This window comes from Bos indicus, chromosome 13 (assembly GCF_029378745.1).
Source record: "Bos indicus isolate NIAB-ARS_2022 breed Sahiwal x Tharparkar chromosome 13, NIAB-ARS_B.indTharparkar_mat_pri_1.0, whole genome shotgun sequence".
NCBI lineage: Eukaryota > Metazoa > Chordata > Mammalia > Artiodactyla > Bovidae > Bos > Bos indicus.
In genome coordinates this window covers 57,519,755-57,544,419 of record NC_091772.1, presented here as the reverse complement: position 1 = coordinate 57,544,419, position 24,665 = coordinate 57,519,755, and the positions used below count along the sequence as shown (strand labels likewise).

Sequence of the window (24,665 nt, the reverse complement as noted above, 5' to 3'; positions counted from 1 at the left end):
GGTTCTCTTTTCCAGTTGGAGGGTTTCCTGATTCCAGAGGGCTCTCGGGATCTTTATCCTTGGGAGGTTTGGTCCGGGGTGGACTTGTTGTGTTCATCCTTTGCCATGCTCCCAAGTTACCCGGATTGTGGAGGGGGTGGGCAGAGAAGGCCTGGCTTCTCTGGAGGGTCCCAGGATCATGGAAAGGGTACACTGGGTGAACATTAGCAGGCTCTCATTTCCAGAACCTTGGTTGATTCCACTGCTCTATTCAAGGATTCCATGAATTTGCCAAGTGACAGCCAGGAAAGGCCAAAACTTGATTCTTAAAGTACGAACAAGCTTCCTCGTCCTGAAGATTCTGCCATGGTCAGGGGAAATACTTAAACTTGGTGGGCAGTCCTAGAGAGAGCCAGGAGGTGCATCTGTCAGTGTTCAACTTTATGTAGAAAGAGGTAATGACCCAAGGGACAAAGCCAAATACCTTGCAGACGTCTTATCCTGAGATTTAAGTTGACAGGTGGCACAGGTCTCGCTTTTTATTCTTTCTGACCCTAAAACCTTGATTCCCCAGAGATAGGGTCTGACTTCCCATATTAAGGCAGGCTCCAAGCTGGGCGCTGACCTTTCATTCTGCCAGGAAGTAAGGGTCGGGGAAAGGCCACCAGGACTGCTTCATTGGAGAAGGGCAGGGAAGGGGGGAGCTGTCCTATTCTCCCCGGAGGTCTGCCCAGCTCAAACCTGGGGTCAGAAATCAGCCTCTTAAGAGATTGCCTCATTTTTTCTTTGCTTTCTCATTTTCTCTTCCTCTCTTTTGAAATTAAAAAAAAAAAAAAAAATTCTTATTTTAGGGAGGTTTCTGAGCAAGCAATACCTTTTTTTTCCTTTCTTTTTTTTAAGGGAAAGGGGCCAGAACACCAACTATTTAGGGCTGGGAAGTGGAGACAATAAAATAAAGCAAGGCTGTTCAGATCTGGCTGGCAGATGGCGCTCGGCTTTTACAATTGAGAGCCTGGCTTTCCAGAATTCATAGGGAGCTTGCGCCCAAGACAGAATTCCGCAGCCCCCTCCCCTAATCCTCTTTTCCAGGGTCACAGTCCCCGCCCCTCAAGGCCCAGGGATCATTTTCTTTTTTTTTTTTAAGGTTTTCCAGTGGAACAATGGATCTCTAAGGACAGATATCCCTTTTAACTAGTGGTTCTGTTAGACCATGGCCCGTGCAAAAAAACACTATCACAGTGACCTCTAACCTCCCAGCCCTTTTGCATGCCCTGGGTCTTCCAGGAACCAGTTCTGAGACCTTGGGCAAATTGCTTATCTTATGGGTTCCAGTTTTTCTCATCTGAAAAAGGAGAGGACTGTCCTTTTCACTTTAAACTTCTTTAACTATCTTCTTAAAAGTTTTAATAGGACAGGTATGCCAAATAACCATCCTGCCCCACCACACTTACACACACACACACACACACACACACACACACACACGTCTTTCTCTCTTTTCTCTTAAAGCATCCTTTCCAAAATAGCAGCTTGTACAGGAAATATTAGGCCTGCCTTTTGCCCTTTGGTACCGAATTAATAATTTCTGGGTACCCGTCATTGGGAGAACTTCTGCAGGATGCACAAGAGGGTTGGATTCTTTCTCACCCCAATCCAGGGCTAGAAAAGAAATTCAGAGGTGGCAGAGGTCCTTTTGTCCATCAGAGAAACCCTGGGAGGTTCCTGGAGGAGTTAGCATTTGAGACAATATGGGAAGATGCTGGGAGATGAGGGAGTAGATTTTGGGATAGATACTCAGTGCTGTCTTATAGAGAAGATACTGGTTGAGGGTAAATCCTTACAGTTTTTTCCATTCACGAGAAAATGGTTGGGGTTTTTGAGGGTCTCTGAGATTTCAGGGCTAGTTTTTCTTTTCTCCCCTTTATGACCTTTCTCTGCCTCTCAGGGCTGCAAGCCTGTTGAGCTTTCAGGGGCATTCTTACTAAGAAGAGTTTTCCCCAGCTGAGGACCCCCACCCTCCATCTCAGGCCCAACCCTGGTCTTAAAGGAAGGTCACGTCCGTCATGATGAGGCCAAGTCCCGTGGAGAGACAGTGAGATCTGATGGTGTCCAGGGCCAACTTCCTTGGTTCCAACAGAATGGGCACCCCTTCCATTTCTCTTCTCCCCTCCCTGCAGCAGCTGTAAAATCATGAGGTCATCTATTTGAGAAGGGCCACGTGAACTTCCTCCCATGCCAGGACCTACCAAATCCTGTCACAGGAGTTCATTCCTGTTCAACAAAACCTACCCTCCACACACCATTCTTAAATACACCCTCTCCCCTTCCCCTTTATAGCTGAAAAAAAATAAATGAAACTGAATAAAATAGACTCTACGCCAACAAGTTTCTCTTAAACTCCCAATTTCCTGGGGCTCCTTTAAAGTTTTTTTTTTCCTGCCCCCACCTTCCAATCCATAGCCCTGAACTTTGGACAAGGCAGGTTAACAAGGCTCTCCCCTTCCCCCAGATGGGGGTTCCTCTGGATGTGGGGTCCCTTGGAAAGCAGGGCAGGTGGGCTCCCCTGTTAAAGACACCTTTTCCGGGCCAGTAGAATTCTCCCCCACCAGAGGTCAGCAGAGAGCTCAGAATGACTGGGATGCCCACAGGAAGTGGGATCACTTAGAATTTTCTAGATGAAGTGTAGCAAGGCCTACGGAAAAAAGCCCCAGGTTTTAGGGGGTAGGTACCTCAGATTAGGGTCTCATCCTGTTCTGGGTCCCTGGGAGTTTAGTTTTAACACCAGTGCTGCCATTTTGTACTTTAGGGAGACAGGGAGCTTAGGTCCATTCATTTGGTGGGTTTCTCTACCAGTTTTCCCCCCCTAGACAGCACACACATCTTTACCTTCTGGGGGGCCATGTCCTCTTAGAACCCAGTCTCCCACATCGGGCCAAACTACCCACTTTCGCTGCCCACAGGACTGGGAATCCACACCCCACACTTTCTCTGACCCCTTTCCCTTTTTCTTCCAGAAGTTGTACTTATTGTTAAAATGACATTATAATATTACAGGAAATCCACCCCCCGCCCTGCCCTTATCCTGTCAGGGTTTTATATCTCCTTATCTCCTCCTGTTCTCTACCCAGACATATGGATGTTTCTAAAGAGGGTACTGATGGCGGTGCGCAAACAACTTCACCTTTAACTCACCCCCCCACCCAACACTCACTGACTTCCTGAGCGCATTTCCCACATTCTCCATTGTGTCTTTTCAGGGTTCTTTTACTTGCTCAGCGCTTTCCCCTGGGGTGGGACAAGGGGGGAAGGAATCTGAATTCCTTTCTTTTCTGAACTTTTGTGAACTCAGAAGTGGAAAAACCAGCTCCCCTCCAAGCCAGTTCTTTCTAGAGGAAAGAGAGAAAAAGAAGGTACAAAAGGAAAGAGAGAGAGCAACATAGAGATGAAATTAAAAGTTTGAAAGAGAAGGAAAGAGGGGAAAGAGAAAGAAAGAAAAAGTACTTTTGTGAAATGTAGCTCTCAACGGGAGCCATAGTCCCTGCCCTCTAGGAACTTAGAATCTGGGAGGAGGAGGAGGAGAGGGGTCTGGTTACAAGGAATGGAAGCTGCACTAGGTCGAGGATGGAGCGCTGTCAGTCCAGGCTGAACGGCCAGCGCAGCTGAGGGGCCAGGCTGCCCTTGACTGAAGGCCTGGGGTGCAGGCCCAGGAATCCAAAGGGCGGGTGGGGAACGACACAACACATCGCTCCCTCCCCATCCCACCACCCTTCAGGACCCCCCCCCCCACCCAGTAGGACAGGGACTGGGGGCTGGTGCCGAATGCCAAGACCAATGCCCCTACCTCCCTTCCCCACCATCCCCTGAGCTGTGACCTCCACTCTTTCTACCACAGTTGGCCCTTTTTCACTTGCTAGAACATTCTCCTGACCCTAAAATGATTCCTCTATTTTTTTCCCCTTAATTAGTAATAAGCCCCCTTCTGGCACAGCCTGATTTTCTGAGTGTTTTCACAAGCCTTACCCAACTGAGTGGTTTGATTTTTAAGAAATCTGGCACCCGTTGGACCTTTTTGACCTTAAAAAAAAAAAAAAAAAAAAGCCAATCTTTATGAGTTCTTTGATTTGATAACTACTCAAAACAAAGCAAAGTAAATTTTCAAGTTGAAAGTGAACACCCTGTATATTACGTATACCTCTCAGACGTTGAGGAAATCCTCAGAAGTTTATAGGTTAGTGTCCTCCAGAACTTGGCTCCTGCCAGACCCAGTATAGGCATTGTGTGCTTTTTTTTTCCTTCCTTCCTCCCTTCCTTCCTTTCTTCCTTCCCCAAACTTTTGAAAAACAAGTTTTATTCTCCTGGGTATGTTCATTAGAGAGAGGAGACAATTCTGTTCTGTGAGGAAGGCGGAGGGGGCTTCTGCAAGAGGAGACAAGATTGATTGCTTTGAGCTGGGGGGGCCCTCAAGCATATCACACCCAGATGCAAATCTCTCAGGCTATTAAAAAAAAAAAAAACACACACACACAAAGGCTGATTTTAGCTTCCTGGCATTACTGGGGAAAATATTCCGTCAGCTGCCTCTGTGTCCTGTGCTTGATTCATTAGCTCAAGCAAAAAAAATAAAATTAAATTAAAATCTTATCCTAATTTGTTGTAGTAGGACCCCAGTCTCCCCAGTTTCGGCCTAAAGCAAAAATCAACAACCAAAAAACATAGTCCACAGAGGCAGAAGACTTTTGCTAGGTTGAACAGGATTCGTTTGTTCTCAAGGTTTTAACTTCCCTCCACCAGGAAAAGTTCACCCTTTTCCCAAGCCCCCAAGTTAGAAACGTGTTACTAATTGATTGGAGCTAAATTTGCATTGCTTTGAAACCCAGCAGAATGGCCGATTAAGGGGCGAGAGGGGGGGAAATGTAATTGCTAGCCTAATAGCCCAGAAAGCAGCCTCACCACCAATATGCTTATCGAATGGGCCTTCTGTGACCTTTAAGAATCTTTGGTGGGGGGGAGCGGTGGTGTGGGAGAGAAAAGAATCCTTAGGGGTAAAGGGTCATCATGGCTGTTCTTCAAAAAAAAAAAGAAAAGAAAAGCTTGTTGGGAAATGTTTAATGGGAATTTAGCATAAAATGACACACCTAATTGAAGGAAATCATGGTTCCAAGTGAAAACAGTTGTCACGAATTAATTTTTGACTATTGGCAGATCTGAGGTTTACCTCATATGTAGACTGTGTCCAACTTGGCAAAGAGCATGGAATACTGCCCAGTTCTCAGTGCAAATGCTCCCATTTTCTCTCACTGATAAGTCACTGCCTAATTGGGGGGTTAAATGAGATGTCGAAATGGCTGTGTTTCCTTTTTGCCTTTCTAGTAGCATCTCTTAAGTTGCAGTAGCCAAGCATGTGTCTGCCAGGCCTCTCAGAAGCATGAAATCCTTGCTGGGTCGGTGAGTTTGCCTTCATTTGGGCATTTTTGTTTATTCATTCATTCACTCAATATACACTAATAATGTGCCCTTCCCCATGGGGAAGACAAAGGTATAAGGCATTGCTGCTCTCTTTGGTCTTAACAATCAAAACAATCCCAGGAAGTTAACCATGCACCATTGCTGCTGGGTGATTAAATAGGAAATAGACACGGCAGGTAAGAAAAGATAGAAAGGTTGTCAAAAAACACAGATGTTGGTGGCCTTCCAACCCTTCCTCAATCGAGTTGAGCAAAGCAAATCAATGGTCACATAAAATATGTTGAGTCCTGATAATGAGACTGTAGAAAACCCAGAAGGATCAAAACAGATGTCCATGTGTAGATTCGACAGGCACACGGTTCAGATTTCCACATCAGTCCAGGACTGAACAGTTGTAGGTAAACAGCAGGGGTGGGACCTTCTCGAGGCCCAGTGTGGGTCTCAGAGAAGCTACCGAACCAGGCCTTTCTTTAGGAGGTGTTGCTGGGGGTTTGCTGGGCGAACTGAGGGGTGGACTTGCTTTCAGAAGGGACTCCAGAGGCCTGACCCTGGGATAGTGAAGCTCCTTCTTCATCCAGCTCCTTTAGCCAGCTCCTTCCCTCTTCTCTGATTTGTCTGGAGCCTGAGCCTTTCAGGATCTTCTGGGACTGAAAATCCTCTTAAGGGATAGCCTTAAATTCTTCCACCTAAGCTTAGAATCTTCTGTTTATGTCTAGGATTTGTATTCTGAGGGGTCGGGTGAAAAAGCATTCACAGTTTGCATCCAGAGGTCCTGAGGTACTGTGAAGTGTTTTCATCTTAGCTTGGGTCCTCCATCTTAGCTTCTGGGATCCCCTCCATTTTGGTTTTAGTCAGTCCTCCATTTTAGGTCCTCAACTGCCCTCCATTTTTGCTCCAGTCCACCATCTTAGGTCCTGGCCTGCCCTCCATCCTAGCTTCTGTCTTCCATCTTAGCTTCTGGGCTCTGGGACTCTTTTTCCTATTTTCCTAATGGAAATAGAGATACTCATTATTCAGGTTAGTATAATTAACCCCCAGTCTTTGCGGAAAGAAAAGTGCAGAGTTAATTGCAGAATTTAATTTCCAGCTTTTCTCTCACAAATACTTTTCAGTCATCTCTTCAGAGCCTTGGAAGAGTTGTTTTATCTATAGGGCTCTTGTAATACTCAGCATAGGATATGCGGTTTTTATAAAAATACGTGTGTGTGTATACAGATAGGTAAATAGAGAATTCTTATTTTAGATATAAGAGGAGGGAAGTGCTTTTGTGAAGGCAATTGAACTGAAGGAACTCCCCAGACAACAGGGACTGGTTTTATTTCAGGAGTCAAATTCAGATTTACAGAATTAATAAGTTTGGGCTTCTCCTTGTTTGTGACATTTTCATACTTTTCACCTGAGAGGCACACTGCGAAATCAATGTGAATGAAAACCCATTTTCAGGGCATAATGTGAAGCTTGTTTACCAGCTCAGGGGGAAAAAAAAAAAAATCAGTTTGCCAAGTCACTTTGAAAACGTCCTTTATTACAAGTGGCTGCCTCTGTAAATGAATTAGTTATGTGCAATTACTTCCCCACCGCGGCCTGATGCTCTCTTGAATCCGGACCACTCTGCTAGGATACCTTGAAAACGTTGTCCATCCTGAGAGAACTGATTGTTAAGAGATGGGGCCACCAGGGCGCCGAGAACTGCAGTGAGCAAATGGTCCCACTGCTGGGACTCGGGGGCCCCCGGCTGCAGAGTCCCTTTCAAGGACATCTGGACAGCTGAGGCTGAGAAGACTGGATTTTGCTTCCTCCTGCTCAGGGGTGAGCCTGTAGCAAATTGGAGAAGGGGGCTTCTGGCCCCAGGCCTCCTCACCCCCCTGCAGGTGGTTGTGTTCTGTCAGTTAATCCCATTAGCTAGCAAAGGCTTACGGGGCTACCCTTAAGGGACATTTGCATTTTAATAAAGAGCTCTCTGAGGCCAGAGAGCTGAAAGAGTCACGTTTTTAATAGTGAAATAGAATTCTAACAAGAGGCTGGGGAGGGAACATTTGGGCAGTTGACACCCGAATGCTTCCCCCACCCCCAGCTCTGTGCACCCCCAAGCAGTGAATTCAGCAAATTGGCTCCCTGCCCCCACCGCCCCGTGACCCCAGGGCTTGCTCCCCGCACCGCCCCCCCCCCCCCCCCACCAGCTCTCCAGGTACAGCTCAGCGGATGTAGGAGGGGGCCTCATCCAAGTGGCAGAGTCAGGTCCACATCGAAGCTTCAGGTGCCTGACTCATTCCGGCTCAGGCCGGTAATAACAAGCCCCATGTTTTTCTCCAGCGTCCACTTCTCTGACACACAGAATAGTCAGGAAGTAAAAGATTCGAGTACTATACAGCTGCTTTGCTTTCTCTAAAAAGAAAAAAGAAAAGTCGGGGGTGGGGAGGGAGAAAGGAGCAAGGAGGCAGGAGACTAGGCCGGCAAATAATGATGCCGCAAAAACAAGCTTATTGCTGGTGTGTTACATAAACAGCCCCACCATCCTTTGCTGCAGCCCAGGGAAGAAGCTGTGCTGTAGTGACACTTGGGCTAGTTTCACACCTGAGCTTGGAGTTACTCAGAGGTGCATTAACAACTAATGATTCAATCGAGGGAGGCCTGGATTGCCATTTTGACTTGCCACATATTAGCATACCCTTCTAGAAACCCGGAACCTTCCAATTAAGCTCCCCAGTGAAACTCAGAAGGGGCCTTTCCAAGATGCCTGATATTTAGGAAAAGGAAATTAAGCTAATTGTGAAAGCGCCTGACATGTTTCCTTAATATCTAGGTAGTTGAAGGCTAGGATTGAATATTATGAATTCCTCACATGATAAGTGTTTGAATATATGTCATGGCTTCCACACATGGTTTTCCAAAGGTGCAGCTCAGAACTACTCAGGGCCCTGGCTTACTCTGCCTTCTTTTTTTTTTCTTTTCTTTTTAATCTCCTTTCTTTCCTTTTTCTGCCCCCCCCCCCCCCCCCCCGCCCAATGTTACTGCATTGCTCACCTGAAATGTCCTTTTCAGAAAGTTCTCTGATAGCTCACAGGCTGGTGACGTCTTCACAAAATGAGAGGAGCTGAGATTGCCAGACAGGGCCCTGGGCACTGCAGTGGCTGTGACAGGCAGGAGTGTCACCCGGCGGAGCTCTGTAGCCCTCGGCAGGCAGGAGGAGGGGGGCGCATTTCATTATGTGTGGAAGTTATAGCTTTATTTCAAACACAAACATGCAGGCCAGCCAGGATATTAAATACGCAGTCACGCTTTCCCTCTGGGCGAGGAAGGCGCTCGGATTTTGTCTTCATTCCAAGCAGCTTCCTTCTGCCCCTTAGATAAGTCAACAGGGAGAATCGACCTCCAAGTGTGGCTACATTGCGACCCCCTGACAACGCCTGGGAGGGAGGGAGCCGGCATGATGAGCTGAGGGCACCCTTGCTGACGGGGAAGACGGCCTCACAGCACCTTGGCTGCTGCCGCAGAGAGGCCGGCTCCAAAAACATCGATTTTTCTCCCCACTCTCCCAAGGTTAGGATTCTGCTTAGAACTCGCCGCTTCCTGCTAAAATTTCCATCACCAAAGGGCCTGATTTCAGGCAGAGAAAGGACCACTTTAGCAAATGAGAGGAGAGGAAAGCTGAGGGTCATTTCAACTGCGGCAAAAATCAGCCATGCCATTTTCCCTGACAGCACTTTAATTATGATGAAAGAACAAGATGGGTTTTGGTTGTTTTTTTTTTTTTTAAACCAAGGAGGCTTGTGCTGGGGGGAAGGGAGGGGGCTCTGAAGAGATATGAGGGGAGTGCCAAGCGGGCTGTCACTGCACAGTGATGGATACGCCGAAGGAGGGAGGGAAGCCCCCTGCCCGTGGTCCCGGGTCCCTGCCCCAGTTGTGCTGGTCAGGCCGGCTGTTTGTAGCCAGGGCTGAGCCTGGCCTGGGAAGAGCCCACAGGACAGGCCTTAGCCAGTGCCTCCTGAGTGCTGGCTTCTCCTTTCCCCTCTGTGGAGTGAACTGTGACTTTAACCTCGAGCTGGGGGAGTCTCGCTAGTGTTCTGCTCCACTGGCTTTTAAAGCAGCTGAGGGGTTTTCAGTGGTCACATATCTCATTGTTGAAAATGGTGGGGGTTTTTTTTTTTTTCTTTTTAAAGTCAGGTTCTAGGGCCTGGGAGCTGCAGAGGAGGCCAGAGAGAACCCTGCAGGTCTGAGGGCTGAGGCCCGAGCTGTAGCAATGGGAAAAGAGGTGGAAAGCAGATGTTAATCAGTTTCTTTCAGCTCTGGCAAGAATCAGGGAAAAGGCCCATTTCCCCTTCCACCCACCCTGCCTTGACCTTCGACCTTGAGCTCTCAGGAACTCCTCCCCCACCCACCCCCCCAGCCCCTGAAGGTGGCCCTGGGATTCAGACTGGCAGTATTTAGAGAAAAAGAAAAGTGAATTCCAGACTCACTCTCAGCTGAAAAGAGCCTTAGCTCCTGGGCTTGGGAATGTGAGGAAGAGAGCAACATGGATCCATGGGGATCCTGCCCATGGGGCCCAGGAATGGAGGGAGGTGGTGGGGCATTATTTCAGCCCCCTCCTCCGTTTTAGAACCTTTTCATGTCCTGCAGACACCAGGTACTGGCTGCTGGAGAGCCTCTAGGACAGAACTACACAAAGCAGGAGACGTGCTGTGACCCTGACTTTGTGCCTCTGAATTACCCAGTGTCTGTTACACACGCAGGCAGAGCACCCCGGAGGCTGCGGTAAACACTCAGGGCCGTAGTTCCCCCAGCCCTCGGGGGTGGGGTGCTCTACGCCAGCAGGTTCTTCCAAACAGTCCATGACTTTTCCAGGGTCCCTTCTGCCCCTCTGTGAACCGTCAGGCTGATACAGACCCTTCCGGTTGTGATGACAATTACCAGGCAGAGGGTAGTGAGACAGCAGGGACCTAGGGCTCTATGGCAGGAGAATAATGGGCGTTTCCCAGTGAAGCCACTTTATTTCTTGCACTTCGCCGAGAGAATTCACAAGCCAAGTGCAACACCCGCAGGATCTCACGGGAGGTGGCAGTGGTCTCAGGGTGCAGAGACGCCTCCTTTTTCTAGAACAACTGCAGTGTCCCCAACTGAGCCCCGCCAAAAGGCAGATTCTTTATCTAGATGCTCGGCGACTCTGCCTGCTGCAGAGATGGAGGAACTGTGATCCTGCTGATTTCAATGGACCGGTTGAGAAAACACGAGAGAAAAACAAATCTTTTTCTCAGTTTTCTCTTTTCTGCTTGGGAAACAATATTAGGGGCTGGCAGTTGGGTCTGCATGGAGAAAGATACAGGGGCAGCATCCTGACCTTCCGCTGTGTTGGGGGTCTGTAGGTATTTTAGAGGGATTTTAGTTGGGAGGGGGGAAAAAACAGACAAATAAGATAGAGTCTATGGGGTCAAAGCAGGCCACATTAGGAGATTGTACCTTTTCAGTGTCTGAATAAGAATCGTCTGAGAGGATTTTGGGTCTCTCTTAGAAATAAATAGGCACTTTGGAAAAGGAAAATATCCTGTTCTTTAAGAAACGGGGGTGATCGGTTAATGCCAGGCGGCCGTGATCTTAATCCTGTCTGAAGAATTGGTCTCATTTTTCATGTCAAAATTAATATTGGTTGAGATTAGATGGCTTCTTAATTTAGACCATTTGCATTTTACAGAGTGCTTAAAAGTGGTGGTGGTGGGGGGGGGTGGGCGTCAAGCCATTTTATGACGGCACCAGAGCCAAATAAATAGGACCATATAAAAAGGTTATATTGATAACCTTTTACAACATCCATTCTTTTTGCCCTGTCTTCGCTCTGGCAAACTTTGAGTCATTTAGCACAACCTGAAAACTCGGATTTTCCTTGCTCGAAAAATGTAACGCTTCCTACTATAGTATGTTTTTTCTTGTCGCCCACAAACTTCCTCTTCTGGTGACCCTTCTGACTTTTTGTGTTCTTGACACTGAAGCATCCAATCAATTTGGTCAAAAGTCCAGTTGTGAAAAAGCATCTGGATGTTTTGTCCCCAGACAGCCAGTTTGTGGAATATTTGAGGATCAGCTCATCTGACCCCCTCCCCTGACATTCCTCCCCCGCTCCCGCCCCACAAGTAGACTTATTTTTAGGGATCAGAGGAGACAGACCTAGAAAGCCAGCCTGCTCTTTGAGGAATGAGGAACTAGAAGGGGCATGAATAAGACGTGAGACCCTCGTGCTTTCTCTGCAGTGGCCACCTGGAGTCTGCTGCAGAGGGGCAGAGGGTCACCAGTCTTCACAGGCAGGCACACAGAGGGCAGTCTTTGTGATTAGGCTCTTGGCAGCACCATTGTCAGGGTCAAGATTTATCTGGTGCCTGTGGCCACCTTAGCATGAAAAGGAGGCTGAAGCCACCTGCCCTCATTTTGTCTTAGATTACCACCAGCTCAGGGCAGCTAGTGAAAAATACGGACGAGGAGTATTGCTTTCATAGGAAAAAAAAAATTGGTCATGATTCAGTTTCTTGAAAAAGTGCCCCCCCCCCCCAATCCTTTATTCTCAGTCACCAAAACTAGGACTTGATCGTCAATCTCTTCTCTTTCTTTCTCATTTGGCTAGCTGATTCAGACTCTCTGGGCTTCAGTTTCTTTCAATAGCCAGGCAGGTGGGGTAGGAAGGGGATGCTAGCGGGGGCAGAGGAAGGGGGAAGGGCTCCTTGGCACCCCTCCCTCCTGGACTTCAGTCTCAGGCAGAGTAGTTCTATTTGCAGACAGCTCAGCCAAAGCAGAGCATTGCTATCACCCCCAGATGCTGTTTCCAATCGATCTTACTCATTTTCCCTCTGGGGTGCAGGCAGGGCAGAACCCAAATCTGCTCAGACTTCCCAAGCCACCCAGCCTTAATCTTTTATTTTTATTTTATAGTCACAGAACCTTGAAGATACTTTTTTAGCAGTTTAACCACATACCGAGAATTCCAGGGGGAAAAGGTCAAGAATTGATAACTTTCATTTATTAAGAGTTCATTAAGCAGACCTCTGAATTCTAATAATGACAAATCAATGTCACATTGCTAAGAGGAAAAAAGTGACAGCTGGGTGGTTTCACAGAACTCAGGTGTTGGGAGGAAGGTACAGCAAGGGTTCACCTATAGAGTGATTTTGTTTGTTTCCCTGGGGTTTTCATGTTGCTAGCACCTTTTTTGGTGTTTGTAGTTTTACTGAAAACGCATATAGTTTTCTCTCACTATCTCTTCTACTTTGGCATCCATTTTAGAAATTAAATTTTTGTTGTAGAGTTCTATTCTTTAGCTTTCTTCCTTCTTTTTTACAAAGTTCCCTTCTCTGCCTTCTGTACCCTCAGTAAATCTAGAGGATATATAGTTATGCCAAGGTGAGGAATACACATCTATTTAGCACATTTAAGAATGTGCAAGGCAAATGAAATATAAAGTTATCTTATATCTGAGATGAAAACATTAAGTGTCCTTGGGGATCACCCTAGTTAGTTCACAATTTGGGGTTTTTTTTCCCCCTGTTGCATTCAACTAACTTGTGGCAGATCACTAAAATGTATTTAAGCTGATTACTGATTTTTTCTCAAAACTATTTAAGAAATTCACTTTGAAGGCTGAGACTTTCAGTTCCCCTGCTCTGGAGCGCCCCCCTGAGGTCTGGGTTAATAATAACACCATGATAGGAATTTGCAGCTAACTAGTCGGTCTTTGTGCCCAGTCTTGAGTAAACTCAGAGAGTTGGTGATGGACAGGGAGACCTGGCGTGCTGCAGTCCATGGGGTCGCACACCACTGAGCGACTGAACTGAACTTGAGTTAGGTCTTTCTAGACTTTAGGATGCTTTGAATGGTTATGAGTAAACAGTATCCATTTAGCTTGAAGATTAGATGTCTCTGCATCCCAACTAAGTTTTATATCAGCTTCCTCTGAAAGATTCTTTCACGAGCTTTTTGAAGCAGCTCCCAGGGAATCCAATTATGAAAGCATCCTGTACTCAGAAGGTAGAGGTTCACCTTTTCAGAATAAGGGAGCAGCAGCTGCAACCATCATCTTCATGAGAAGCATCCTTATTGGAACCAGGCCCCAAAGTGGGACATTTGTCAACTTCTAGAGGTGGTTCTCTGTTCATCAGCCACCTGGCACCATCTTGCCAAAAGATAGGGACCCCATGCCTTTGTGGCTGGTGGCAAAGACGAAAGAAAGCTTCATCTGGGCTCCTTCTTGACTACCCAGCCTTCTTCTTGCCCTCTCCAAACTACTAGGACACCCTATAGGCATTTTGCTCAGGCCAGACTTTTGACAATGCAGAGTTGCTCACTTCACACCAGAGCTCCCAAGGTTTGGTCTGGAGCCTTCACTGGCTTTCCTCAAAAATCAGCTGCCTTCATGAGTGACTGCTGATGTCTAACCCCTGGTCAGATGAAGGGACCTAGTGAAACCTTTGCCCTGCCACCCCACTCTCAAGGTGTTCATGTCTTCTATCGATGAAGGGCTAGTTTTCATTTCTTGGTGTTAGGTCACTGCAACCCTGGGATAAAAATAGGTATAGTTAGTATGTTACAGATTAGACTCCGAATTTCCAGCTTTGTGCCACTTCCTCTAGTAATACCAATTTTGGTGACACATTTCCTAGAATCCCAGGCTGGCTTCATTTGCTAAAATCCTCCAAGGACAGATCTGTTTGCTTTAAAACCTAGAAGGATTTCAAATCAGACTTCTCAGCTCCCACTTCCTCTTCCCCGTCTTCTGTCTTGATTTTCTCGTTTTATATTCAGGGAGCAGGGGCCCCATCCACCCCCTCCCCACCCAAGGCTGGCGTTCTTGTTGACGGCTGAGCACACATGGTCTTCGATGTGCAAAAGGCCCTTTCCTGGCTGGCTCCAGAGTTGCCACCAACGAGTCGAGGGGGAAAACTTGAGTTAGGCCTCACAATTTCAGCCAAGCTGGGCATACATCGAGTACACCTGTCACTTGAACCAGTGTCCAAAATGCAGCCCTAAGGGTCACAGCTGTGGCATTATTTCAGCATGAGCAATTCAGTATTTAATGTTCCTTGGAAAAATAAATCATTCCAAGCAGCTACTGTTCACCTATTAACCCTTAGAGGATTTCATAGAAGGAGCACGGGGATGCCATCCATAATCTTCTTGGCCAGCAACATGCACTTCCCAGTTCTGTCTTTTAAAAGACCATTCCTTATATAATAGAGAACAGGGAGTTGCAAAAACAGCATCCTCTTGCTTTGTGGCAGGCGCAGCCTTCCGGGGTGAGAAGTTAGACTTTCTTTTTCTCTCATTTATATTTTTACCTGCGTGGTACATAGCTTTCTACACAGTGGCATTCCATTTCTTTCCTCTTTTCATGGTAGCTTATATTAGCCTGCTATCACTGGCAAGTCTTATTTTACAATTAAGCGCTGTGTGTGTGTTGGGGGTGGGGTGGGGGGCAGTTCATCATTAATCAGATCTTGGGATTTCATGTGAACGGCCCCCCAGAGCGACCCACATTTTAAATGTATCCTCTTTTCTGTCACCTGGGTCTTCATAAATGAATTGTCCGTCTGCAGTTAATCCAAACAGTGCAAATCATTCTGAAGGCTGAGTGGTCCCCCTTCTGAAAGAAAATGGCTATATTTAGTTTTTTAAGCAAGCCTGCTTTGTGTTCTTTGTAAAGTCAGCGACATTCTTTCAATTTTTTCGGTGTAATTAGCACAAAAGGAGCCGTAATCTGAGAAGGTAGTAGAGACTTCAGCGACCAAGAAACAGGAATGTTCGAGAAAGCGGGCAGAGGCCGCCTTCCCAGTTCTGGGCGGCAGGCAGAGACCCTGGGACGTGGCTGTGGGCACAGCTGAGGTCTGTAGCTCGTGAAAACATCTCCTTTCCATCTGATTCCAGCCTGATTGCAAATGCCCGTTGTTTCAGCTGGCTAGTTCTCTCTTCCTCATAACTTCCAGAGGTCGGCAAAGACCTGAGGAGCTGCTGTAGCATCTGGGCTTTGCTGAGTTGAGTAGCTCCTGGCTCATCAGGCAGAGGGCTGTGCACACCGCCCAGTCCTCCATGGACCGCCGGCAGAGGCGAGGGCACTCTCTGGGCAAATACTGAGTTGTGACCAAACAGAGGCTAAACAGAGATGGATGGGGGAGGGGCAAAGCTGGGGCTTCTCTGGGAACCAAGCATTTGTGCCCCTCAAAATAAAAACCCAGGGAAGGAGGCGGAGCTAAACTATAATTACACATTTTTCTATTTCATTTTCAACATGTGTGGGCAAACACAGAAAGATGAAAATATATCCACAGTTTTAGATAAATGTGTGACTAATTATGTCCCATTAATTGCTTAATTCTGGGTTTACCAACAACAGATGGAAGTGGGTTTGGTGGTGGGGGGCGTCGAAGGCAAGTAACACCCACAGCCCCATCAGAATATTACTTGTCCCAAACTGAGGCTAGTAACTAATTGCAAGCCTGTTTGAAAACAGTCATCTACACTTGGTTGGTAGGTAAATACAGTAAAAACACCAAGATGGTAAAAGTTGTATTTAGCAGTTATTTCCTTTATACACAAAACAGCACTTAATTAAAGGAAATTTATTACCTGATTCATCCAGAGTATTTAACGCTCTAAACACTTAATTATATGGGGCTAAACTTGAAGAATTGAATGCAATGGGAAAAAAAAAAATCCCAAAATCTTTAAAATCAGAACAATTAAAGGATTTCTTTTTAGAAAGTTATCTTATTAGGACTTTAGGGCTCTCTTGATTGCACCAACTTGCTTTTTGTTTTTTCCTGTTGGTACTTGTTTAATAAGATGTTGAATCAAAATGCCATTTAACTAAGACATCTTGTGAACAAAGACACAAGTGAGCTGACCCAGTACCTATTGTTAACTAGTCCTCCCTGCATTATTTTCCATCCTGGATGAATTTCTATCCTAAAGGCCAAATTAAAAGTTTGAAGCAACAGGCTTTCCCATTACCTAACAAAAGTTAATTTGGTTTAGGAAAATTAACTCTTCTGCTATAGAGTGGTAACAGTTTTACATAACTCACCCCTCAATTAGGACCTCCAGTAAGAGGGTCCGTTGATCTGTGGTTGATGTCAGTAAGCCCCTCATCCAAATTATGTACCTTGAATCTTTGCAGGGCTATCATGTGTATCATTATTAAGGTTTCAGTTTTTAAAAGGAACAGTGTAGACTCTACTTTATTGTGTCCCTCTTTCAAAGTGTTTGGTGACTTTGTTAAAAGTCCAGTCCTGGGAATGTCATGAGAAAGGCACTAAGGGTCTTGGGAACTGGGCATCATAGAGACCAGGACATTCCTCTCTTTGATGGTGTCCATCCATCAGAGTCAGGAAAGATCCATCAAGACACTAAAGACCCAATTTCCCTCATTTTGTGAACCATGCTTTTAAAATGTTTGATCCGTATCCCAAAGCCACTGGCTCAAAAAATTGGGTCCAAACACATTGGCCAATGTGCCTCCATATTTTGTTTTGATTAGAGTGTATTCTAAGTTAAAAATAAATTATTTTAGAATTAATAGGAATCAAATTGGGGAATTTCATGTGGCCCTGTAGTTAGTTCCTTGATATCAGCTTTTGAAAGGAAGTTTTGCTAACTTGAACACCATGTTTAGCTTTGAATGCAAGTTTAGGGTTACCTTGTGGTTGTCACTGTTAACTGGTGAGTGTGACAAGGAAAAAAATGCCCTAGATAAGCAGTACATTAGATTTTTAAGAACTTTATGGGATTAAGTAACAGAACCTTCTCATCAGGGATTAACTAGGAAGGCTTTTTACAATACCTGCTTCATCATGTGTATAGTACAGGTTTCAAGTCACATTCATTTGCAACAACAATTTCTAGTTGTTGCAAATTTCTAATTAGTTCTAATTTCTAACTAGTCATTCTAGTTAAAGTGCAAAATGTACTTTAAAAGACAGAAAGCACCATTGAAGTACTAAACATTATTATTAAAAACTTACAGCTAAAAGGTTTCTGTTTCGGTGGAAACCTATTTGTTTCCTAGGCTATTAAAATAATATCATAATTTTATTTTCTCTGGAACCTCACATGACCCATCTAATGAAAGTCCAAGAAGAACACATGCTTGTCCAAAAACTTAATTACACCATTAAGTGTAAAAACGTTTTCAAGATTCTGAGCTATAGCGAGTATATTGCTTCTAAAAGCAGACGAGGCATTCTTTCTCAGACAGGAAGATGCAAAAAAGCCAAGGAACGCATCCACCCATAAATATGAAGTTTACAAGACCACTAAAAAAGAAAAAGAAACCCCTTGCCAATCCATCCATTGTTGTAAAGTATGCTTTGCTGGAGGGAGCTGTTGATCAGTGTGTATAGCATGGGACCCCCGCTCTGTTTCACAAAGTCATAGCCGGGGGTGACCTAGTGTTTAGGTTACGGGTATGTTATTATCCCCACTTGCTGGCTTTGGCAGGGAGCAGGTCACCTGAACCAGGCACTTTACACCCGGGACATTCTGGCCCTTTGCCCCTCTTCAGAGCTTGAAATTTCCACGACTTCCATCTCTCCCTGAGCCAAACAAGAGGCCCCTTCCACTGGAAAACTCTCCAGTCTGGACTGTTCCAAGAATTATGCTAATGGATTGCTCCACTCTCAAAGCATAAACCAGGCACTTAAAATGGTAACAACCTATTAAATAAATCACTAATTCATATGAAAAGGTCATGCATGGTGGCCTCTGAACCTGAAAGCCTTTTTTAAATTTTTTTAAAATTAAAACTTTTAAGGCCCTGGGTAGGTCAACTGCTAGAGTGAAAACTGTAGACAGTATCAGCTCACCATGCCAATTAAGTAAAATCTCATCTTTCACTTTGTGTCGGGTGAAAACAGACAGCCGAACAGACCACAAACGAGCTTGTGTTTCAGAGCTCTTAGTGGCCTTTGCTTACCTGTAAACCATTGATTCCACCTGCTGTCATATATTTACAAAGTAAATGCTGTATTTGTTCATCAGTGGTTGGTCATAATATAGGTGAAAGCTACACTAAAAAAAAAGAAAAAAAAAAATTTTTTTTTCCAAGAATGGCCTGCCAGGTTAGAAGTTGAAATGGCTGAAGCCTGACCTTGCTTTATACATTCTAGGACAATAGTCTTGATTGTACTTGCCTGGAATATGTGTCAGCATATGACATGGGACAGCTTCACTCCTTTCAAAGTTCAGGCGGCATATTTATCTAAAAGGGGGGAGATGGTAACCCAACTCAGGGATTTCCAAATAAGAAGACTTTTCATTATATTCTTTGTAGTAATGTGTAGCTCCTGGCATAAGTATCAAGGTTGTATTGGTTACTATTTACCTTGTTCCTCTTAAATACAATGTATTTGCTCTTCAGCCACATTAGAAGCAGGAAAGGAAGATGCTTTGGAACAAATGGAGCTTAACTAAAATCTGGCCTGTTCCTCCTCCTCATAAGCCTTCACCAGTTTTTAAAAATGACAGTCGATCAATTAATCAAATTCAAGCAAGAGGTTTTTATTTAATAGGTAAAGATAAAAACTCAATCTTTAGGTAGTCTCTAATCTAGCTGGTGAATGACTAAGTCATAGTTTCAGGCAGCCTTACTGTGGAATTTATTTATGAGAACATTCTGGTCTATAGGGTGAATATTTTTATCCGTTTTTGTTTTGGTGGATGACAGTTCCTTTGAGGTTTCTGTCGACAGAAGGTGTATATTTGTGTGGAAAGAGAGGACATATCCAGAGCGTGATCAGAACCTGGCTGATTTGGGAATGGGGGTGGAAGGGCAAACACAGCAACTTTTCTGCAGAGTCCGACAATGTCTGGGCCCCGCTGTCAGGAGAGGTAGCAGATATAGATAGACCATGAGAGTCTGGAGTGAAGATTTCGCTTCCTGTTCTTAATTCCGAGTGTTCTCTGCTGACTTTGAATTGCCCTGCCATCTCTCAGGTTCACGAAGTGAGGCCTTGTAGAAGGGGGGTGGGCGTGGGGTTTGGAGGTGTACCTGATGGGGTCAACAACAAATAATAGGGGGCACCTTCATCTGTCACACTTTTTCTTATTTTGAGTTGAGCAAACTGGGGGAAGGGGGGAATTTCAACAGTCCCGTTGAATGATTAACAGTGCCTTTCTATTTTCAAAGAAAAACTATAGGGACAATTTACTCAAGGCCTCTGACCCAACCAATCAATCACCCCACCCCCTAGGTATGTTAGCTGTGTTTCCATTTACAAATAGACTGTTTTTCTCTTTTTATCCTCCCAACTTTTATCCAAAGTTTTAATGACTGTTTCAAAGTGAAAGAAAATTAAAGAACGGAGAGAGTAGTAGTCGTGACTACTTGTGAATTTGGGTTGATTGGCAGGTGACCCGTGAACCACCAAAGGCAGTTGCCAAGGTCTTAGACTGGACGTCCTGGCTACTCTTGACTCACCTGAGTACCAGGTGGGCTGCTGGGACCAAACATTTATTGAATGAATGAATGAATTGTACCCAAGCAGACACCCGCTTGACTTCAAACGACTCAACCAAGGTCCCAGGAAAAGTGAGCCACCGCCCAGCCGTTGAGGACTGACTCGGTGTCACTGCCCTTAACCCACTGCGCTGGGTCTGCAGTATCCTTAAATGGGACAGTGCTGGGGTGGGGTGGGGGAAACACTTGAAAGTTTTTAAACAATTCTCAAACAAATTCGTGATCAATAAACTACTTTTCCATCTGTTCCAGAACACCCCCAGCCACCGCGGCCCGCGGGCCCAGCCACGGATAACTGGGACACCCTGGCCCACCACCTCGCCAACCCGGGAGGACTCCAAGGGCGCCGACCCCGTGACCTGGCCACCAGCGCTCGGCTCTCGCGTCGCCGGCTTCACCTGGCGATGATGCTCGTTCCGCGCTCATATCACACCGCACATCGCCTATCACGCGCCGCGATTAATTAGTGCCGACACCTACCTCCGCGGGTGCGCGCCGCTGGGAGGGAGGGCTGGGTGGCCGGCCCCGCGCACGCTAACCGGGAAGCGGGAGGTAAGGAGGCGCGCAGCCGGGCGAGCGCCGCCGTCGCACACTTTGCACGCCGCCCAGGGCTACACCACTCACCGAAAATTGGGAGGCAGGTCTGGGAGGCGGGGTCCGGCGCCCACCGCCTTGGGCGCCCCCAAGCCCCCCAGCGCCGCATCCCCCACGCCCCGCGCCCACACCTGTGTGGCCCCCCGCACCCGCCCGCACCCCCGGGGTGCGCGGCAGCCCGTTTGGGCACGTCCCCGGCGGGCCGATTTTTCGGCTTCCCCTTCGGTTTATAGGGGCCGCCGCGGTGGGTCCGTCCTCTGAAGAGAGGCTGGGGCGTCATCGGGCCGCTTAGGAGCGCTGCTCTCCGGCTGCACGCTCAGTCGCGTCGGCACCGCGGAGCGGGCTGCGTCAGGTGGCCGGCCCGGCGCGCTGCTCGCTAGCTGGCTCTCCGGCTCCGGGCGGCGGCGCCGTGGCTGGAGCGAAGCCTCCCGGCGCGGGGCGGCGGCGGGCGGCCGGCAGGCAGGCAGGCAGGCACTGCCTTGCGTGTGAGTGCACCTCACTCACATGTAAGTCCGGGGGCACCGTGGCCTCCCGCGGAAGTGCGAGTCGCCCGGCGCGGGGCAACAGCCACCCGGGCCGGGACAGGGCAGGGGCGCCTCGGCGCTACCGCCCTGCCCGAGCCTTCGGGGCACCCCCCAATTCTCTCTCTTCTCTTCTCTTTTCTCCATTGGCGTGCCCAAGAGCCTAACCAAGGAGCGCCTGAGGGTAACAGCAAACTCGTGCCATCGCGCCTTGTGCACTTTTTCTTTTTTGAGTTGTTTGACATTTCTCGGTGCTTTTTGATTTCTCGTATTGTTGGGTGCTTTTTGGTTTGTTCTCACCCCTTTTTCGTTTGCTCATCCGTTTTGGCGCTAACTCTTAGGCAGCCAGCCCAGCAGCCCGGACGAAACCCAGCAGCCGCGCTCCGCGGCCCCCGGGACAGAGCCGCGGGGATCGCAACAGACTCCCCCGACACGGGGCGCACGGGGTCCGGCCAGCCCGAGGCCGGGGGCAAACAGGGCGCCCGGGCCAGGCGAGAGCCAGGCACCCCGAGGTGGCCGAGCCGTCATGCTGAAGATGGCCATGAAACTCAAAGCTCGAGCGTTGGAGAGCGAGAGGAAGACAGCGTTGGCTGCGGCCGAGGTGGCTGCCGAAGCTGCGGCGGTGGCTGCAGCGCTGGCCGAGCAGCGCGCGTCGCGGAAGAAAGGGGTAGCCGAGAAGCCCCCGAAGAAGTCGGAGCAAGAGGCGCCCGGCGAGAAGTTGCTAACCGAAAAAGAGAGGCGGAAGATGGAGAAGAAGCTGCTGGAGAAGAGAAGAAAAGAGGAGAAGAAGAAGGAGAAGGAGAGGAAGAAGTTGGAGAAGATGCAGAAGAAGATGAAGAAGAAGGGGCTAGAAGCCCAGGAGGAGGCCCGAGGCCCGGAGGTCGCCGCCGCAGCCGGCGCCGCCGCCGCCGTCGAGGGCGCCGCGGAGGGCGCCGCCGGGGTCGGCGTGGGCGCCGGCGCCGGGGCCACGAGTAGGATCTGGATTGAGTGGGACACGGACTCGAGTGACGAGGACGACGACTACGACGACGAGGAGGACGACGACGACTACGACGACTTGATCGACGCCCTGCGAGGCTTCAGGAGCGCCGTGTGGGGGTCCGGGCGGCTGGAGATGAGCGCGCTGAGCGCCCACCTGCCGCTGCTGACCTTCCTGGTCTTCTCCGTGCGCAACCCCGCGTGGGTGCTGGACTTTCTGCTGCACCCAAGCCCGGACGAGGGCCGCGGCTGCGGCTTCTTTTTTGGGGCGACCTGCTGCTTCCGAATGTTCCTGGGCTGCGCCTTCTTCTCCTTCGTGGGCGGCCCGGCCAAGGCCAAGCGCAGAGAACGAGGGCACTCCGGGGCCTCGGGTGCCTTCGGATCCCGCCCTGGCGCCCGTCGCCGGGGGCGCGAGGAGCGGCTCATCTAAGTCGGACCCCCTCCCCCTCCCCCAGACACCACCATCGCTGTGTAGTGTGGAGTTTTATTGAGTATTTGTGTATGTGTGTTTGGACACATTTTCCTTTTCGGTTGCTCTGTCCTTTGGTTCGTGCTCGCCTCGCTTTTTCCACACTTCCCTGCTCTCTAGCTCTCTCTATGTCTCTCACTTCTTTTCGAAAATTTTCCTAAGTCCGGGCTCTGGCTCGCACTCCCTCCCCTTCCGCCCACCCCGGCCCCTCGGCGGCGCCCGCGGGAGGGGAGGGGGGCGCTCGGCCTCGGGGGCCGCAGGGCGACGCGGCCCGGGGGGTGGAGCGTTGGCGTCGTGCGAGGGGTCGTCACCGGCTCGGAGACGCCCCCTCTCCCCCCGGAGGCCGGCCCCGCTTGGGGCCCAAGCCAGGGGGGGCGAGGGGGCGTCTCCCGGGCCTGTCCCGTCCCGGGCCGGACGCGGGCGGAGGGACCCCCCTCCCCGGGTACCCGGGGGGGCGCCTCCCTCCGCCAGCTCCCGCCCTCCCCGCCGCCGCGGCCGCTCCTCATCCCTCCTCCTCCTCCTCCTTCCACCCCCCTCGCCGCCGCCGCCTCCGCCTCCCCCCGCCTCCCCCCGCCCGCCGCGGAGCTCTGGGTCGGGGCGGCGGCGGGGCTCCGGCCGAGGCAATAAGAGCGGCGGCGGCGGCAGCGGCGGCAGCAGCGCCCGCAGCTCCGTCTAAGGTCCGCCTCGCTCCGCGGCGGCCATCAGACCCTTGGGCTCAGGCTCGAGGGGCTGGGAGCTGCGCGCTCCGCTCAGGCAGAGCGACACCGCCCTCCCCGCGCGCTCCTCCCCGAGGAGCCGAGTCCGCGCCCGGCCCGCCCGCCCGCCCGGCGCTGCCCCGGCCCTCTCGGCCCGCGTGAGGCCGCCCGCGCCCGGCCCCGCCGCCGCCGCCGCCGCCATGGGCTGTCTCGGAAACAGCAAGACCGAGGACCAGCGCAACGAGGAGAAGGCGCAGCGCGAGGCCAACAAGAAGATCGAGAAGCAGCTGCAGAAGGACAAGCAGGTCTACCGGGCCACGCACCGTCTGCTGCTGCTGGGTAAGGGCGGGGCGGGGGGCGCCGGCCCCGGCCCGGCCCGGGGGGGCCCCTCGGGGCGCCCCGCAGGCCGCGCGCGCCGAGCCCGTCCCCCGCCCCGGGCGCGCGCTCCCGAGCCCGCCGCCCGCCCGCGGGCTCAGCCTCCGGGGGGCGAGGCCGGAAGGGGGACCCCGGGGCGCCATTCGGCCGGGCGGGGGCCTGAAATGGGGCGGGGGGCCGTGGCGACGCGGGCGCGGGGCTCTCTGCCCTGTCTGCCCGCTCCCGGTCGCTCTCCCGTCCTCCCCGCGCCCTCCCCTCTCTCTCTTTCTCTCTCCGCGAGGCCTACACGGCGCCGGGGCTTCGGGTGCGTGTTGGGGAGGGGGAGGGGGAGTCCCACAGGGCTCGGGAGACTGCGACAAAAAGAGGGTTTCGGGGACAGGAAATGGGGTGGCGGGCCACGGGAGGGGGACCCGCCTCCGTGGGGTGTGTGATTTGTCGGGAGAGGGACAGGGAAAAAGCCAGCCAGCGGGGTGGGGGGGGAACGCCGCGGTGGCGGAGGGGGCATCGTCGAGGGGAGGTTCGGCGGGGGAAGTGGCCGCGGAGAGTCGGGGGGGGCGGGTGACATCAGCCCCTCGGAAGGGCTCCGGGTGGTAAAGGTGGTGCAGCGAGGGGGAGGGGGCGCGGGCGAGTCGTGGCGCCGGAGCCGAGGGGGGGGCGGGGGGCGGGAGGAGGCTGCGCGGCGGGCGCTGGGCGCGACTTGGTGCGTTTGGGGCAGGACACCCTGTGTGCGCGGAGCAGACGTGTCCCGGGCCGGGCCGGGCCGTGGAAGGAAGCGAAGGAGAATCGAATAAAATAAGGCCGAAAAAAAAAAAATGGAGTTAGTACGCTGAAGTGCCCAGTGAAGCCAAATGACACGTCATTTTACAGTATGACCTTTTTTTCCCCTTCCAGATATGCAGGCTTTTTGAAAAGCAAAGAAGAGAATTAATTGTAGCAGCTGCCGCCCACCCCCCCCGCAGCAGCGTCCCCCCCCCCCCCCCATAAACCATTAGCACACACACATTTTCCTGTTAGTCGGCCACATTGAGAGCGCTTTGTGAAAAAAGGAAAAAAAAAAAAGACATGCACAAATCAAAACTGGAAAATGACATTTGTCTGTAAATGGC

General features: G+C 49.9%; 2 protein-coding genes and 1 long non-coding RNA gene across 19 annotated transcripts in view; 2 read left to right on the top strand and 1 right to left on the bottom strand.

The window, feature by feature from the left end:
• Window positions 1-24,665, top strand: part of LOC109567291 (guanine nucleotide-binding protein G(s) subunit alpha isoforms short) — a 66,415-nt gene that overhangs the window by 24,511 nt on the left and 17,239 nt on the right. For 3 of the 14 annotated variants that reach the window (XM_070801385.1, XM_070801384.1, XM_070801383.1), the window contains exon 1: window positions 23,341-23,523. The exons of 9 other annotated variants lie outside the window; for them this stretch is intronic. In XM_070801385.1, the coding sequence (XP_070657486.1) occupies window positions 23,385-23,523 (139 nt within the window). In that variant the 5' untranslated portion in view covers window positions 23,341-23,384. Of the gene's footprint in view, window positions 1-23,340; window positions 23,524-24,665 lie in introns of those variants that run through there. 2 more of the 14 variants (XM_070801390.1, XM_070801389.1) reach the window with 1 other exon arrangement.
• Window positions 1-24,665, top strand: part of LOC109567292 (neuroendocrine secretory protein 55) — a 60,261-nt gene that overhangs the window by 25,540 nt on the left and 10,056 nt on the right. The gene's annotated exons all lie outside the window — the stretch shown is intronic.
• LOC109567294 (uncharacterized) lies at window positions 5,430-20,512 on the bottom strand. Of its 2 annotated transcripts, none has more exons than XR_002181993.2 (3): window positions 20,408-20,512; window positions 8,470-18,670; window positions 5,430-6,432 (listed from the first exon to the last, which is right to left on the bottom strand). It is a non-coding gene; the product is annotated as an uncharacterized lncRNA (long non-coding RNA). The 2 variants fall into 2 exon arrangements; XR_011570148.1 differs by lacking the exon at window positions 5,430-6,432 and adding an exon at window positions 7,622-7,830.